General features: G+C 49.5%; 1 protein-coding gene across 1 annotated transcript in view; it reads left to right on the top strand.

Annotated features, from left to right (window-relative positions):
• The window catches only part of LOC135401115 (uncharacterized), a 39,388-nt gene that overhangs the window by 19,628 nt on the left and 657 nt on the right, over window positions 1–19,103 (top strand). Inside the window, exon 4 of the mRNA XM_064633315.1 lies at window positions 1,485–1,716. Within this exon, the coding sequence (XP_064489385.1) occupies window positions 1,485–1,716 (232 nt within the window). The remainder of the gene's footprint in view (window positions 1–1,484; window positions 1,717–19,103) is intronic.

Genomic DNA, 19,103 nt, shown 5'->3' with positions numbered 1-19,103 from the left:
GCGACGTTCCGTGGCGTGGGGGCGCCGCAATTTCAAATAGCTACAACGATCGCTATGTACAGTTCAAGGTCAGGCCCTTGCTCAAAACGTCTAGGCAGTTATATGCATGAAATATTTTGTTTGCTCACCTTTCATCGCGGGGAATCTGAGGAGGGAATAAAGAACATTATTCGGTTTAGGGCCAGCTCTCACTTGGCGACGCCCGGCGCGACGTCGTGAGCGGTAGAGGAGCATTTCCGCCGCCCCGTCACAGTGCACGATTTTCATGTTCCCACCACAGCGGCATTAGGTCGTCCAAAGCAGACGAAAAATCAGGAGGCGTGGCCTTTCTGTGTCACCCTATTGGTCGTCAGTATATCGCTCTCGGCAGCTGTCGCGACGTCGTGAAAGGAGTTTGGCTTGGCAATTTTTTTGGCTCGACGTCTCTCCTCTTCCCACGCCAGAAATGCGCGTCTACTTCCGCCGCCCGCTGACGACGTCGCGTCGAGCGTCACCAACTGAGAGCTGCCCCTTACTCTTCGACCCTTCCGCCGTACAGTGCGTTCCTTCGTCATCGCGTCAACAAGAAGGTCGGCAGTGGTTTGAACGCTTTGGAAATTCAAGAAGTGAAATCACCGTCTGCTCACATCAACGAAGCAGCAGCGGCACAACGATCAGACGGAGGCAAACGAATCCACCGGTTAGCCTCAAGACAATCGGCATCCAGAAAGTTGACGTCAGGGACTAGATGCAATGAATAATTCAGGGCGAGAGCCGCCACTAGCCCCGTTACTTTCGAAGCGGCGAAAGCCGCTCACCGTTCTACGACTGGCTATACCTGTGTGGTCACATTAGATATTCATAATCCATTTCTTTTGGCATGCGTAAAGTCGTGACCCTTCCCAAGGCTGCTTCCCACTTAACCCCGTTGCCGTAAAGCTGTATCAGTAGGATTAGGTCATTGGGAATAGTCCTCACATACAACAGTTGACTATGTAACTCTAACGACAATTTTACAGTGGAAATCTCAAGAGGTGAATAGGCCCCTAGTAGCACTGCCTCTTACAACGATGCTATACTGTGGTAGATGACGCATGAAGAGTTCCGGTATGCATGACATGCCTTTAGTAGAATATGACGCTGTTCTTTCATTGCATAAGTTTAAATAACAATTTCCACGACAAGCGCATAATGTGAGTGCATGTCATATTACATTCCCAGTTGAACTTTACCTCCTGTCGAACTATCATTCCCAATGGGTCTTGGACGTGCCGGGGACGCAAGAAAACAAAGAGGAAGGATATTGTACTCTCTGCTAATTTCGCGAAAATGAAAAGTGCACGCTTTTATGTCACACTTTTTATTCATGTTAACAATATAGAAAAGGAGTAAGCCCTGTTCTCTCCTCAAATCAGGGAAGATATCGATATTGTTGTATGCAGTTCTGTCGTCATTTGTTGTTCTTGAGATCTATTCTTCACCGAACCCCATATGACTCCTCACAGGATCTGCTATGCACCTTTCCAGAAGTGGCGATTGCGCACAACATCCATAGACATGACAACGACAGCTGCTGCCGTAAAAGAACATGTCAAGTCACCTGTTGTTTTAAGCTCCGCCCCCCACTCGGAAGCGATTTCGGAATACGTGACACCATTCAGCACTCCACCCGGCAAGACCTCTCCAGCTGAAGAGCCGCAGGGAAAGATGGAACGTCCCACCGTTGGCCCCATAGATGTGAGTATCCCCCCATCCAGTGCATATATTGCAATTGATAAGTAATGGCGAATAAGTAAAAAAAATACTTAATGGGTAAGTTCTCGGACTATCTTGTTGGTTGGCGCTTTCTTCCCCGGATATCATGTAAAGAAGTGTTTCAAGCACATGTCTTTATATCGGTTGCCGTTGGAGGGAAGTATCGGGCAATTAAAGGAGAACGAAAGTGGCACTTAGCATTTCCTCGAATTCGTGCCACCGTGCAACATATTTTCGCTGTACGGTGTCTACACACTGCGCAACCAAATTTACAAAAACGAGGAAACAAAGAACAGCCATGAGCGGGGTGGCGTGACATTCGACGCGTGACGTAATCAGGATAGTGTGAAGTGACAAGGGCGCGTGCAGTATCCACGAGGTCTCATTTTTCACTGACAATTCGTCTGCCACGGGCCCGACACGGTACTTGTTTTGTGGACTCCTCCCGTCATGCAATGGCTTCAGGGGAAAGAGGTCTTTATGTCCAGTCCTTCCGTGGAGTTCAATGTACCGTAATTTCACGCGTAATAGCCGCGGCTTATGCGCGATTTTTTTTTCTCAGGGGCGCTCTGTGGCTTATTCACCGGTGCGGCTTATCTGATGGCTATTTTTTCCTGGTATTTTCCCCATACGCTGGTTTTAACGAAAGGGCCGATAGTGTTTCTGGAACAGCACTGCCCTGCCGATGCACGTACAGTGACAGGTCCCCCAAGCAGCTTTAACGAAAGTGGTGACAGTGATTCGCGTCTTCTGGAAGACCACTGACCCATAAATCCATGAAAAACACACAACAAGGTCACAATCCGATCTTGGTAGAACTCTAGAGCTGACCCCGGAGCATGGACCACAGGGTTTATGGCCTTCTCTATGGTCTCCTTTGTCGCACAAATCAGTCGTCTCGTATTGTCCGCGGCTTATCTGCGAGTGTGGCTTATCTGCAGGAAATTTTTCAAAGCTTTCCTAAAAACGCGTCCTGCGGCTTATCTGCGGTGCGTCTTATACGCGTGAAATTACGGTATAGTCCTTTCTGAAGTAGTCGAGCTGTCCTTAGGGGATGTTCACATCACAGACCTCACGCGCGTGAACACTCTCAAGGCATTACTGCGTTTGCAGCTGCGTGCAGCGTCTTACGTGTATCATGTATGCCTTTGTTCCATACGAAAGCGTGTTCCGTTCCAATGATTCGCTGTAAGCGGACGTAACACGCAAGGGCAACCGTAATCTCAGCGTTGTGAATCAACCTCAATCGTTTTTGCGCAAGGCAATTTCTTATCTCTTGCGGAATATTCCGCAGCCAAAAATGAAGAATTTACGGAGCGGGGCTTCTCTGATTTCAGAATATCATGAGTAAATTTCTCTGGCACTTTGTCGATGAGTTAGCTTAACTGCATCGAGTGCATATGTGTGTACACCAGGTACAGCTCCCCGCAACCTTAACTTGAACGCCGCTTCGCGTGGCGGAGAAGGAGGAGAGACACCCTAGTGGGATTCAGATGAACTATTCGGAGAGTGCGTTTTGGTCTGTTCCACTCGCGTGTAGGGGTGCCCGTTGTTGCTCAAACTCCTCGAAGGCAGGCGGGCGTTGCTTTCCGAAGACTCTGTTATCGGAACTGCGATTGTTTGTGTTGCTTATGTGAGATGTATGCTGGATGATATCGGTAATAGCGGTTGACAGCTAAGAATGATTGTGTGCACCCGAATGGATCAGCAATGATGCTGTGTCAACTCGAGACGAAATAAGGGAGGATAAAACAACTTTGCTTTGTGATTAGGAAGATTCATCTCCTTCTGTGGCGATGCTCTACACCATTGCTGATGATAATAAGGTGAAACGAGGAGAAAAGTGCGTCCCACATTTATTCAGAAAATAATTAAATTAAGTCAGCCGTATAGTAGGTGGCAATTTAAAAAGGACAACTTGTGCGTTTCCTTCTCATGTCGCTACATTTGCAAGTGTTCTTGATGGTCAATACATCCTTGTACATATTCGGACCGTCCCGGGACTAGCCCATGCCTTGAGATGCTGCCCAGCAGTTTGGGTAGCGTTCAGCCGTCGCCGGGTGAAAAGCTCCAAGTCATTTGGAACTGTGTGTGTTACTTTTCTCTCTGAAGTCTTATGTTAAACGTTATAGCAGTTTATGCAGACTATAGGTTATATCTATGCGGATCTTCCTTATGCAAGGATGTATTGGCTGTCAAGAACACTCGCAGGTGTAGCGACATGAAAATGCACAAGTTGTCCTGTTTCAATTGCCGTTTCCGTGCCCTAGGTCATAATGCGGAGATCACCGCTCGCACCTAGTACGGCTGATTTAATTTCATTATTTCCTTAGTCAAATAAATGCATGATGTACTTCTATCCTTATTTCACCATGTTACCATCAGCAATGGTGTACAGCATCGCCACACAAGGAGATGAAACTTCACAATCACAATTACAAAATAAAGTTGTTTCATCCTCGTTTATTTCGTCTCGACTTGATACAGCATCACTGCTAATCCATTTGGGTGCACATAATGATTCTTAGCTGTCAACGCGGCCATGCCTCGAATATCGCCGATATTACCGATATCATCCAGCGTACATCTCACATAAGCAACACAAACAATCGCAATCCTGATAACAGCGTCTTCGGAAAGCAACGCCCGCCTGCCTTCGAGCCGTTTGAGCAACGACCAAACACTGCAAACATCTCTACACGCGAGTGGAGCCATCCGCCGGAAGCTCACGTTTTCGCAATGGTCCAGTGAACATGGCGGGCGCCCAAACCACGTGATCCCCAGGAGCCACTCACAGCGTCTCCGAGGTGCAGCGCGGGAAAAAAGCTGGGGCGCATGCGCAGACCCACCTCCTTTCTCAACCTCCTCCCCCTTCTCTCCTCGGGTTTTTCGTCTCTCCTCTCGTCCCCCCCCCCCCCCTACCCCCCAGCCTCGTCCGTTTGGTTTGTCTTCGGCGCTAGCTGTAGAGCAACGATCATGCTGTCCCAAAGCAGACAATCAAAAAGCCGATGGTGTATGACAAATCAAGTTTATTTGTCCTCGGGAACTGCCTCGAAAAAGCTACAGTACATATCTTTTTACGTCTTGCAACAGGCTTCACTGGAGCTTTAGGTGCTTCGACATCGAAGGGCAGTTCAGAAGCCAATGCTGAGCTATGTGCGTCGTTGTTGCCCATGGCAGCGGGAGAACTGAAACAAAAAAAAATCTATTGATGATCCGTAACTCTGCACGAAAATCACTGCTATGATAGGCAATCGATCTTGATTTCGTATTTGAACACCAAAGCGCACTTGTCACAAATGTTCGTAGATCACAGTGAATGAACGGCTGCGACGTGCATGAGGGGCAACTAGCATAACCACACATAATTTGATTAGCGGCATATCAGAAACGTACAAGTTACGGCACTGCACTGCACTGCACAATGAAACGCCGCTAACGTACCGAGTGACTCGTAAATGTTGTACGTAATACACTTAACGTGATAAACCTGCATTACTTCCTTCGGTCGCAAAAAAGTAATCAAACTTGTCTTACCGTTCACCTGCAGTACGTCAGAAAGAGTGCAGACTTCCTCTCTGACGATTTCTGCGTCATTTGGAGGTGCAGGGATTCCATGTCATGTTCGTCTTCCCGCTGTTGTGATGATCAGGTGGATGTGCCATTCCGTTCTCACATTAGCAGTTCGCCACAATCTAAATCTAAAACATTCAAAACCCTCAAACTACCCGCTAGCGTCTGCGTACACAACGGTTGCAGTCCGAGAGAACACGCAGGAACACACGTGGCCGGACAGACGTGATGTCGTGATGTCTCCTCCGTCGTTTTTCTTTCTCCTCCGTTCGACCGACCGTTTGGATACTCGCGCCTCAATCAAATGACTCTCGCCCAATCAGCGCGAAGGAAACTGACGCCAGTTCTTGGAGACCAATGAGCATCCAAATATTTATACATATAATGCGCAGCCAATCAGAGGTCTTGCGAGCGAGTGTGCCGGTGGCGACAGTATTTCGGAGGCGGTGCGTTTCGCTTTAGAGCCGGCGGCTGAGTGGAACAGCCCGAAACGCGCTCTCCCAATAGTTCAGCTGAATCCCACTAGGGTGTCTCTCCTCCTCCTCCGCCACGCGAAGCGGCGTTCAAGATAAGGTTGCGGGGAGCTGTACGTTCGCTGCTGGTGCGTTTCAGCAATCACACAATGTTCGTCCCATGCGGGTGTAATAATCTGACATGTCGCAACTCTCCAAGCGAACGGTACAATTGAAAGGTTAAATAGACGTTGCTCACAATAAACCTCGTTCCATGCTTCGTATTCCCGTTACAGGCAAGTGTCACATGCTGTTCGAAGCAGAAGAATCCTCCACTATCGTATTCTCATGATTTGTATCGAAATGTAACTTCTTTACAATGCAACATTAGAGAGCTTTAGTCTAGCGTACACCATCGCCTTTGCGTACGTAAAGGATAACGTTGGTAGTTCTGCGCACGCACAAAACATAGGTTCGCGCAGGGCGCAGAACCACCACGCTACCCCTTGCGCTGTGGTGTATTCACACGAGCGTGTTTTCTGACGGCGCAGCGACTGAAGGAGCGAGAGGGTAAATGATAAGGTGCTGAGGCTACGCCCCTCTGGAATGCCTACACAGATAGTGTTCCAATGTGCTGTCAGCTCAGATGCCGGGGATAACGTTCGCACTGCGGTTGAAGGTTGCAGCATTAATTTTATGTGCACGGCGCTTGGTACGCGATGAACGAAAGAAAGCGAAAATTGATGGCTTTTGCTGTTCTGATTGACGATAGTGAATGCTGCCATGAAAAGAAGTGGTTAAGGAAGATATGGACGAAAGAATGGGTGTTGAGGGAAGAGCACGGTCTGTAAAATAGCCTTCTACGGGAGCTACGAGACGAGGACCCATGTGCCTACCGCAAGGTTTTAAGAATGGATGCGGCCGCTTTTGAATACATTCTGCTCCGCATAGCAAAGCGCATAAGGAGAGTATAGAGATGAATATGCGGGACATTATACTAGCCAGTGATCGTTTTTCCGTAACCCATCTGCAACAGGTTCCTTCGAATTATGTGCGCTTAAACATGCCTCTAAATGCATAAAGCGTTCGTAGATAAGACTGAGCGGGAAAGAGTGTAGGAGAGAGTGCTATGAAGGCTGTGTGTCTTCGTTTTCTACCGTGACGCCGCAGCAGTGTGACGGTGATGAGTGTGATGTAAAGCAGAGACGCTGTGGCGTAAAGGTCGCACCTTTAGAGCACAGTAAAAACAGCTTCATCGCATAGCACACTCTGCGCCAACCATTGCCGCGAATAATAGCCCTGGCTCACTTCTGATTGGAAGACAGAGTGGAGCGTACACCTTTTTGTCTCAATGGCGTGTGTGTGTGTGTGTGGTAGTTATGCTGCACGTTCTGCTAAAGCAAGAAACCTTGTCCTCTTTCTGCAGAAGGCAGGTCTTGCTCCAAGATCCATCTAACTGTTTGCTCCCCCCAACGAACTCATGCACCCTCTACGCAACTCTATCCTCCATCCGGCTTGCTTCTTTTCTTCTTTTTGCTAAAGTCGTGACGACGTCCACTTCTGTGTGGAAAACAACGGCGAGCCGATCCTGCCCCCCTCCCTTGTGTCAATTCGGATATATGATAGGATATATGATATATTCGGATATATTCGGATATATGATGATAAGTGACAGAAACAACCGTTCGCCCTCCTCTCTCTTCGAATCAGAAGCGATGACCCCATCGCTCGTGGCCATGGTTGGAGCATAGCCTGCTATGCCCTGAAGTTTTTAGAGTGCAGAAATGGGATGGTTCAGGTACGATCCCCTCCTCTGGGAGCTTCGAATTCCTGTGTTTCATTGGCCCCATTGCTTTAGGCGTTGGACAGGCCATGTTTTTGTGTCTACTGCCTTCGTACACTACTCATTGCAGTAAAACGTTCATCGCGTATACCGGTGGCACAGCGAGGTAGCGTTCACCACCATGAACGCGCACCGTTGGTAGTGCAATTAGAACGGGAGAAGAACCTCTCTTAGAAATGATCCTCTCCCACTCAAACAACCCCCTTATGATCTTTCCTGATTTTTTCCTTTCTTTTTCTTTTGGGGTGGGGGGTGGGGTGATGGTGGGGGGGGGGGTACGTTACCGTTCCATTCATACATATACAATTATGGGACAAAACGAAATTTACGAATTCGCACTTTTTGCATATCGCGTTGTATAAGAAGCTCCCCCAGTGAATAATTACGAAATAATGCTATGGCAAAGCGAGACGCTATAACGTAAGTTCGTCAATATGTTGCATTTTTAGCACTAGCTTTATCCAGATTCAAAACACGTTACTTTGAAGCGCTGTGGCAGTTCCCAAACTTTGTCGCCGCGATGGATGGCCGAGGAAAACTGGCTCCGTTTATTACAACTGTTCGTCCTCATTGATGGTTGTAAGGACACAATGTATGCACACAGTGGCCTCCCGCGAGCGCACTGCAAGACGTGATGGCGAACCCAGGGTGCTTCCTGTAAGCTTGTGTAATTACAGCCCTAAAATATTATAGATTTACAGGGTTAATTTATGATGCAAGACAACTATGAATATGCGCGACCTCCGCAGTGGCTGGCTCGTGGATTAAATTTTGAGCCCCTTTAGCTTACCTGGCGTGCGACATACTGCTCGCGCATTTTCTCGTTTTTAAACGAAACTACCAGCATCCTGAGCTGATACCTTTTGGTTTGGAATGCGAGCATGCAGACAACTCATTATTAATAATTAACGCGTTCTTAACTGATACAACGACTACACCGTGAATATGAGGACCCAGAACGTGCTTTGGTGTACATACATACCGTTGCTTCGGCATCCAGGTGTCTCTTTTTCATTTCAAAAACGATTTGTTCTCACATGGCATGTTTCCATGGTACATTTCGGTATTGCTCACTGGCAAGTTTCCACAAAAACGAGTGTTGCTCTACCAGGTGTATTAGATAAAAACAAAAGAGCTTGTCACATTGGCAACAGAAGGTGGCTGTTTTATTCTTCTTTTTTTATCGGAAGGCTCTGCGCGTCAGTCGTCAGATTCTGTGCACCGCGAACAAACTATCCGCGTGGTTCTTTCTGACGGACGGAGCTGCCGAGCGCAGTGATGTTGCACAAGGCTCTTTCATATCTCGCCAAAAATAAGATAAGAACGTGCGCGCTTCCTAGATTCCGCTGTACGATAAGCCCCGCCCGCGACCGAATGGTTGGATGATTGGGTGATTACGCTTCTCCTCCTTCAGTCGCTGCGCAGTCAGAAAAGGCGCTCGTGTGAATACACGGTATGTACATGGACACAGGAAGACGTCACACGCAATTCAGGCAAACCCTTTTCGCGGTGTGTTCCACGATCTTTGTTTTCTTGTTTTATTTTTTGCTTGCAAGGAGCTTTGTGCCTCACCGCTACATATCAGCGCTTATCGCACCGGAGAAGGGTGGTGGTGGTGATGAATGTCCCTGCTTGCCGTATTTGGCCACCCCAGAGCGGGCAACGTCACGACTATCGCAGAAAAAAAAAAAGAGAAGATAAGGAGCAAAGGTTGATGAGCGGAGATGGTGACGATGTTGGTGGCGAAGAAGAGTGGGAGGGGACCTAGGCGAAGGCCACCGCGGATGTGTCTCTAAAGGCGCAGGAGCAGGTTTGCTTCCCTAAAGGGCGAAACGCATCTCAGCGTCAAAACGTCGCGCGTACGCCATGGCCTTGCACACGCGGCGAAGAAACGCTAGCGAGGCGACCACCCGAAACGCATGGGACGTGTACGGAGCGAGTGACGCGTGCCACTGTTGCTATATTCGTCGACCACAAATATCTGTTAGAACGTGCCGATGCTCTTCTTTCCTGTGGTTCCTGCGTTCCTTCATTCCAGATACCATTAAAATGTTCACGTAAATTTAGTGTGATGGATAAGGTCCCAAAAATTTATGCGAGCTGCTCATACGCCACCTTGTATGCCGGACGACGGCCATGGTTCTGTCTACTTCTCGGAAAAAGCGCCCAGACGCGCGCGAATATCTGCAGTCGACAGATTTCGGCGTACGCCCTCCGCGCGCATTGAAAAACTGGTTTTTACGAGGTCACACGCACGCCGAGCGCGCGCGCGTCCTGAAAACGTCGGAAAAACGTTCCATGCGTTTAGCCCTTAAGAAAGGCAGCCAAGGCAACTATTCTCTGGCTTCTTTCCGCCGGAGTTGTACCGCCGAGGAGAATATCCTTCGCAGTCCAGGTGCTGTTGGCGAGGTTAGGGACGTGTTTAAGCCTGTGTTGCTGGAGAACCGTGCACTGTAGAAGAATGTGGTCAACAGTCTCTGGTTGCAGGTTGCAGCTCGGGCACAGTGGGGAAGGCGAAAGGTTGAAGTTGTGCAGCCAGCTGAATGTGTGCGCGGTGCCCGTGCGAAGGCGATGCATCACGGTGGCTGTTGCACGGTCAAGAGCTCTTGAGGGAAGAGGGTAGCGTGCATAACATGGAGGGGGCCAGTGGGTCGCACGTCTAGATGCGACGACCTGCTTGATAAAGTCCTTGTCTGAGCGATCTGTGGAGACTGGGAAGGACCGTGCCGGTGAGGAGTGGGCGAGGTTGGCTAGCCTGTCTGCCTCTTCATTGCCTGGTAGTCCTACATGGGAAGGCACCCATTGCAGCTTGATAGTCACTCCTTGTTCAGAGGCTTGGCGTAGAGCGGCACGGATGGACCGGGTTAGGATATCTGAGTTGTCAAGGTCCATGACGCGATAGATGGCTGCTGTGGAGTCAGTGAGAAGAACGGCTTTTGCTTCTCCAGTGTTGGTGGCTGCGACAGACGCGTGGAGAATGGCGCACAGCTCGGCGGTGGTGGAGGATGGAGAGGAGGTTCGAAGTCGACCGTACCAGCGTTGGCTTTTTTCTGGGATGAAATAGGCGCTCGATGCTGACTTCGCAGTGACGGATCCGTCGGTGTAAATGTAGAGATGATGTGGATAGGTTCAGGCTACGTAGTCCAAGGCAGTGCGACAGGCAGCGGTCGGCGCAGTTGCTTTCTTAGACCGGAGTCCGCGGATGGTTGTGGAAGCTTCGGGAAAGAATTCAGTCCACGGAGGGGAGGGTGAGGGAGTGTTAGGCGGTCGCTTGCTAGGAAGCTTATTCGCTAGTTCCTTGCAGAGCCTGCCAGTTCGGGTGGAGCGGCATTTCCTGAGTTGAGAAAACAAAGTTGGAGCAGTGTCTGCTCGGTGTATACGAGCGAGATTGGAGAGGACAGCTTCCTCGGCGTAAAGATGAAGAGTGAGGTCGTCAGCTTCGACAAGCGTTTCAGCAGTCCCAGAGGCTTTGGGAAGCCCTAGTGCTAGCCGCAGCCCCTGGCGGTGGAGCCTTTCAAGCAGCTGCATCCCGGTTGTAGATGGTTCACTGTAGGGGTGCGCATACTACAGGCGACTAAGAATGAGGGCTTTGTAGAGTACCAGCACTTCCTTCTGGGGTGGTTGCCCCACGATTTCCCGCAGAGGTGCTTCAGAATTATAATACGGGACCGGCAGGTGGCAGCCAGGGAGTTGACCTGCTGTGCCCACTGTAGACGGGAATCAAAAGTTATCCCGAGACAGCGGGCGTGTTTGACTATGGCGACTGGCGTGTTGTCGAGGGAGAGCGTGGGGAATGAGTTGCCGATGTGTTTACCCGGTGCAGCACAAACCAAGACAGATGTCTTGCTGGTGGATAGTTCTAGACCCTTTGTGGACAGTGTGGAGTGTAGGTGATTTAGCGTTATTTGAGCGGAACGTTGAAGGGCCGGCTTCTGGCGACCTTGAAACTGTACACAGATGTCGTCTGCGTAGATTAGAAAGTTTGGGGAGCAGGGTGAAGCAGGTACGTTCAGGTGAATGTCGGAGAGAGACAGGTTGAATAGCAGAGGCGAAAGGACACCGCCTTGGGGAACGCCGCGAAGGAGGAGCCTGGTCGTGCTGGTGACGCCTTCCATTGCTACTGCCATGGTGCGATTCGACAGGTAGTCTCGTATGCATGCACCTAACCGTCCGGTGATGCCGTGCTTTGACAGAAGATCGAATATTGATATGTGTGAGACATGATCGAATGCCTGTTTAACGTCCACGAAGAGGACGACAGAAAGACACCCCTTTGCTGTGGCCTGCTGTATGCCAGCTGTGATCGCGGTGAGAGCATCAGCTGTACCTCTGCGTCTCCTGTACCCGCAGAGGTGTTGGGGAAGCGCGTTAGCTCTGTTTAGAGCCCAGGTAAGCCTGCGGTGCACCAGCCGTTCGAACACCTTCCCCACACAGGAGAGCAGAGCGATTGGCCTGAAGTTGGTGACGCTGGTGATCGGTTTTCCACGTTTCGGGATGGGAATGATCTTGGCCTGTTTCCAGTCGTGCGGAATGGCTCCAGACGTCCAGATGTTGTTGTGGACACCTAACAGCTTCATGAGGGCTGGGCGGCCTAGATTTTGAAGCATCATGTAACTAATTCCGTCGCTGCCGCTGGAACTGGAGCGTCGGCAATTCTTCAGTGCTTGGCATAGTTCGTTGAATGTGAAGAGCTCATCTTCAAGTCCGAGCGGGAGCGGCGTAGTTGCACGAGATGCAGTGGGGAAACTGTCGGGTAAGGGCACGATTGACAGGGTGTCAGCGAATGACTCCGCAATATCGGCAAGCGTTTGATTGGAGGAAAGGGCCAAGGACGCCAATGGTCTCTTCACTGTTAGTGTACCTTCGATTGACTTGACAATGGCCCAAATTTTGGACGACGGCGTATGTGGAGTCAGGGAAGAAACGAAGGTGCGCCACTGATGTCGCCTAAGACAAATGGCGTGCCTGCGGAATGCAGCAGAGATATTCTTGTGGGTGACGATGTCATGTGGGGAGCCAGTGCGCTGGACCCTTCTTTGGGCTCTACGCCTAGCAGCCCGTAGACGAAGCAGCCTGAGATCGGGGCGTGGCTGCTTCGGTGATACTGGGACTCTCTTGGTGGAGAGCTTTGCTCCCAATTTGATGGACTCGAGAATGTCGCCTGTTTCGCACAGGAGTGTGGGGTGTTCTACGGAAGAGATTCCAATTGATGAGGCTGACTTGGCGGAGCTGTTGGCCGGTGGAGTGTGGTGGAAGCATCTTTATCGGGTAATGATCCGATGACCAAGTGTCTGGCTGTGTTACCCATTGGAGCGCGATGCCGGGGGTACACAGAGTGACGTCGATTGCACTGTGATAGCTGGGGGGCCTGTGGAAAGTGGGGCTGCCATCATTCATTAGGACAAGGCTGGTCGAATCCAGCCAGTGAACGAATTTGATTCCGTTGTGGCAGTTTTTTGCATTGCCCCAAAGCGTGTGCTTGGCATTCAAGTCGCCACCGAGGATGAGAGGTCCGGGGCAGATCCGAAGGAGTTGGTCAAAAACGTCTGCTGGGAACGGCTTGTGGCCCCAGCGATAGAAAGAGATCACAGTGACTTCTCGTCGTTTGGTCTGTAGCTTGCACGTGGCGAACTCGACATCCGGGGAGCACAGGTGAGCGAGGTCGATGTGCGAATGTACGATGTCCGTTCGAACGAACACAGAGGCACGTGGACGGCCGTCGGGTTGGCTGGACGTTGAATGATAAGCAGCATAGGGCGAAAGTCTGAATTGAGAGTCGACGAGGCTCTCTTGGATGAGCAGGGCGTCGTATCTGCGCTGCGCGATTTCCAGATGTAAGTCATGGGTCTTGTTCGATAGACTGCGAGCGTTCCATTGTAGTACTAGTAGCAATGGGAGAAGAGGCTTGGAATGTAGTTCTGTTGCGGCGGCCTGGTATGGCGGTGATGCTGAGGTGCGTTGTAATTGTGCTGCAGATGCGGTATCACTCATGGTGGGTTGCAGGGTTCAGTGGTGAGACCATTGCCTCACGAGATGAAGTGGCGGGCTGCTTATTTTCCAAACAGGCCTATGAGGGTGGTCTCCAGGGGAAGAACTAGTGATAGTATAGAGTGAAGACCGACAGGTAACCAAGTACATTCCACAAGTTCCTTAAGCACGGTGAAGGCAATATGGATGAAGTTCCTGATGGTGCTGAACTTGGACTCGGGGTCGCGAGGAGCAGAAAGCGATGGATCATTAGTCGCTCGCGAGAACTTGGAAGCCGCATCTCTGCTCTTCATGCCTGAAGGTGCAGACGTTGGAGGTCTCAAAGCAACAGAGTTGGGGGGCGATCCTAGTTGAGTTGGTGAATGATGAGGTGATTCCTGGTTGACCTTCTCAGGTCTCTGCTTGCCACGCGCGGCGTTGCAGTAGGAGAAGCCTGGTGTAGTACCGGTTTCCGACTTTCGGGTGTTGTCACTCATAACGGCAATGGCGCCTGTTGTTGTAGGGGGTCCACTCAAGACCTCGTTTGAGATTGTTTCACTGCGTGGCTTATTACGGAGCACTTTGCGAGCTGTGCGGGTGTTTACCTTGTGCTTGAGGCTGTATCTCACAGCAGCTGTTTCTCGTTGCTTGACTGGACAATTCTTGTCCAGCGCAGAGTGGTTGCTGCCGCAGTTGATGCACTTTACATCGCTTTTGCGAGGGGACTCGTTGGCACTGTGGTTGTCGGAACAGATCACGCACGTAATTTCCCGCTCGCACGCTGAGCTTGAGTGACCAAAACTGCAGCATTTGTGACACTGTAGAGGATTGGCCTTGTAGGCCTTCACTGGGAATTTTACAATGCCAATATGGACGTGATGGGGCAGAGGGCCGTTGGAGAAGATTATTTTGACGGATTTACCGTTTTTTCCAAGTCGTCTAACATTCGCGACTGGGATGAATGAGCGAAGCGAGTTGCTGATTTCAGCTTCGGTAAGCGTGATATCAATGACACGTATCACTCCGATAGAAGCACTTGGTGATGCTGGAGGGAAGGCAGTGACCTTGATGGAACACAGGCGTGTGAGAGATAAGAGCTTGTTGATGTGGTGCTTCCGAGTTGAGAAATTCCTCGAGCTCTTTCACAGGGAGCGTTGCGACGTTGTCGCCTTGAACAGTGGGGCGGAACAACACCGTCAGGCAGCTTGCCACTGTCACAGAGCGTGCACTCTTGACAGTTCCGTTGCTGGTATCGCTGTCGCGACGTTCAGCCTGACGCTTACGTTTGAGTTGGTGGCGCGAGAGCTGGAAACCGTCGTCGTCAGTGGGAATCCTGAACTCGGGGTCAGCCACGAGGGAGCCGTCGTCGCTGCGAGAGTCAGGAGTGTTGCGGTCCCAAGGCGGGACAGGACCGTTGCCGAGTGGCTCAGTTATGCTTGGTGCAAATGCTTCTTCCGTGGGGGCTGGGGACAGCAGTTGACCTCCTGAGCAGTGGACCGACTAGCGTAGGTATTCCCAGGCGCAGAGCCCGGACGAGCCCACACAAGTGGCGAAATCCGAAAAGCGTGCAGGTGCACGGTAAACGCGTACGTAACGCAGAAGATAGCACGCTAGCTTGGCCTTGAAGGGAGCGAAAGCAGAAGCAGCCGTTCACCGCAGGGACGAGATAGCGAGTGACCGGGGAAGGGTAAGAGACGTGCCCAGCAGAATGAGAGGAGTGATACGGCGAGCGACTCCGAACATATGAAGGAAGAAAAGGAAGCGAAAAACAAATACGAAACAAAGATCGTGAAACATACCCCGATAAGGGTTCCCTACATCGCGTACGACGTTTTTCTGTGACGTTAGTGGGGTCGAAGATATCAACGTCGCTGACGCTCTTTTGTAGACCACTTGCGGTTTACAGTAGGCGACAGCGGTCAAATAATTAGGTCTGTGATTAGGTCTGCGCGCTGTGATTACTTTTGTGCTTCATCAGTGCCTCGGGCACACCCAGTGGACACCAGGCTTTAATATCGCAATGTGCTCCCTAAAGTCAATAATTAAAAAGTTTATTAAAATATCTCTGTTAATTACTCCAATAACTGAGAAAATATACGGTTCTGTAGTAGCAGCCCTCCGGAGTAATCCAATGAAAAAAAGTAAGCGTCCTAAGGCAACTCCCATTTTTATGAAAGTTTGTTGTAGATAAAAAGAAACACCATGTATATATATACAGGGTGTTTCACCTAAAGTGTTAAATAATTCTAACTGACGACTCGCCAGGGGATTGTAGGACTTAAATTACGTTCTGAAGACTTTTGCCAGCATTCAGGAAGGCTTTGCACAATTTCTAATTCGGGATACTTATTTTATGCGGGATAGAACTTTGGAAATTGCCAAGCGAACCTCACTTTTCCTCCACGGATAATCGCACAGCTAACAAAAACCACGCACAATATCTCAACAGAAATAGTCGGAAAAAAAAGTAAAAACTACGCTTTAGCCCCGCCTGCTTGATTTTCGCAGAGAAGCGCGCGCGAAATTTGCGTCTAAGGAGGAAATGTCACCGCCTTAATTTGTTTTGCCTTCATGTGATAAGACGATTGTTTTGTTTCCTTTGTGATAAGTCGGTTGTCACCAGCATCAATGTCAAAGCGGGGGAAATAAAGGTACACAAGAGGCCGGAACACTTCCCCTTCTGCCCGCACCTTCTGTGCGCTCTTCTTTGCGACAATTGAGCAGGCGGGGCTAAACGGAATTTGTACTGATCTTTTAGACTTTCTATTGCGATACTGTACATAGTTTTTTGTCTGGTGCAGAAATGCCGTCTCTGTGTGTCAGAAAGACGCGCTGAACGGACAACACTTTTTCATGTTTGGCCCAAGTTCGACGCGCCTCCGACGCTCCTGAAACAAAATCTTGAGCAAAAACACTTTATATCCTACAGACTCACCGACTTTTTCAGCGAAATCTAAGAGGATCTAGCTACACCTTTGACTGGTTTCGGCTGGAATGGTTCTGCATTGTTGGCAGCTTCACAGAGTCCTGCATTCTAAAAACAGAACTTCACCGCATAGCACGGCCCTAGCCAACCATCGTCCCGAATGACAACGTTCTCTCCCTTGAGTTGATAAAAACGGGGGGCGTACACAATTTTTGTGGCAATTACGAACGGCAAAATGCCACAAAAATGGCGTACGTACGCCTCCCGTTTTCATCACTAAAGGTGCAGAATCTCCAAATCGAGGTTTTATGCAAGTAGGACTGTTGGCGGGTGTATAGTTCCGTGAAGAACCATGGTGTCCTCCATGTCAGGTGGGTGTTCCGCTTCACACGTCAGGAAGGGCTCTCGCCACACGTCCGATGGTCACGCTATGCTCAGGAGTATTGGGTACCCTCCTGTTGCATTGTTCTCTGACACTTCTACACATGATGGATTAGACACACATGATGACACCTCATGCATTCCGCCATATTCTCTTAATTTTAGACGTGACGTATGTCTGCTTAATTTCATTGCTTGCTGGGCCATACATGCTGTGATTGGGGGTGCAAAGCGAACGGGTGCTTATAACGAAATATTTGTAGATAAGCGCTTCGGACGCCACTTGCTCACGCTTGTCATCAGTCTTAAGAATAATTGGGGGTTTACATCGCGAGACAACTGAGATCATGAACCACATCATCAGTCTTCTGTGGCCACATTGCATTACAAGTTTGGACGGAGCCAGTGTAGGCACCAACGGGTAATGATACAGTTTCAAATTAATTTTTCTAAATTGTAGTTGAATCTTTGAAACCTTATAATTAAAAATGATAAGATGATTAAATGGTTAAAAATTGGGTTGTTTGATATTTCATACTTTAAAAGCCATTAAAAAAACCATGCCGGAAAACAAAGAAAAGGACGACACAGCACACAGCTCTGTGCTGTGTGTTGTGTCGTCCTTTTGTTTCTTTCCCGGCACTGGTGTTTTTATAGCCTTTAAAGATAATTACATTGATTCAATTACTATAACCTTGCAGCAAACTGTAACGCCACAACGTTACATGAAATTTCTTCAGTGTCAGCCACACGAACGATGGGTAAGGCGTAAATAGCTATTCTGTCGCCAGTGTAGCCCCACAATGAATGCGGTCGCTCGCAGAAAGTATCTTATGTAAGAGGCCACGGGAGAGAAAGGAGCGAGCTAAGGGGCACAGAGTCTCATTCTGTTCCTAGGAACGGTGCTCTTAACGGTATTCTTATATTGGTGCGCAGCCGACAGGATAGTAGATGGCTATAAACTCGAGTAGGACGGTTTTGCTTTGGGCCCACATGGCTAAGCACTGTCAAACCCTGTGCCATGGTCGCAGATAACTGTCGTAGTGTCTTTGAAGACGTCCCTGTGGAGCATTGCAATTATACACTCTTAAAAATGAGTTTCACCACATAGCACGCTCCTACACTCTTAAAACAGAACTTCACCGCATAGCACGCTTTTAGCCAGCCATCATCTCGAATGATATCGTTATCTGGCCTGATTTGTTGAAAACGGGAGGCGTACGCCTTTTTTGTGACACTTATGCAGCGCATAATTGTCACAAAAATGGCGTACGCCTCCCGTTTTCAGCAAATCAGGTAAGAGAACGATGTCATTCGAGATGATGGTTGGCTAACAGCGTGCTATGCGGTGAAGTTCTGTTTTAAGAGTGTTGCCGACCGTCATCCCGAATAACAACGTTCTCGTCCCTGATTTGTTGGAAACGTGGGGCGGAGCCTACTTTGTGACACTTATGCTGTTCATAATTGTCACAAAAAAGGCGTACGCCTCCCGTTTTCAGCAAACCAGGAAAGATAACGATATCGTTCGAGATTATGGTTGGTTAGGAGCGTGCTATGCGGTGAAGTTCAGTTTTAAGAGTGTACTCGTTGTGGCGTCTTTTACACTTGGACGTGTGTTGAAGATGCGTGAGTGCTCGCCGATGGATAACAGAAATGACTGAGTTTCTCGCACTCCTTCAGATTTCTTTCGGAGTTCTGCTGGAGTCCCACGTCAATGCTGGATGCAGATGCCAGAGAACGACAAAAGCGTTGTCATGATAAACGGACACGGGACCGATCGTTTGCAAATGACTCACGCGTGTGAATGCTTGACCCACAGAGAAAAGGTCACTGGAAAACAGGCAACATTATTGGAAACGAAGGGAGAGTGATCTTCCACGTGCGGCATGCTGATGGAAAGACTCATCGGATACATAAAGACCATATTAAGCTTAGAAAATCTTTAGAATCGTGAGAAAGCGAATTGTCAAAGACAGCGGCAGATCGACATCTTGTGCTTGAGGAACTGGAATTTCCTTCATTCCCCGAAGTGGAGTACCCGCCATTGGACGAGGGAAATCGTCATACGTCGTTGAGTGTTCAATCACCAATGGGTGGACAAGCTATCGCTCCTTCGAGTGAAGCAACACCGACAGGTGGCAATATACGCCGATACCCCTTGAGGATCGGTCGTCCCGTTGACCGTTATTTCTCGACCTAAAGGGGCAGGTATTGTAGTGGCGCTGGT

The sequence above is a fragment of the Ornithodoros turicata genome, chromosome 1 (assembly GCF_037126465.1).
Source record: "Ornithodoros turicata isolate Travis chromosome 1, ASM3712646v1, whole genome shotgun sequence".
NCBI lineage: Eukaryota > Metazoa > Arthropoda > Arachnida > Ixodida > Argasidae > Ornithodoros > Ornithodoros turicata.
Note: the sequence above shows the minus strand (reverse complement) of the source record. Positions and strands in the feature narration are given on the sequence as shown.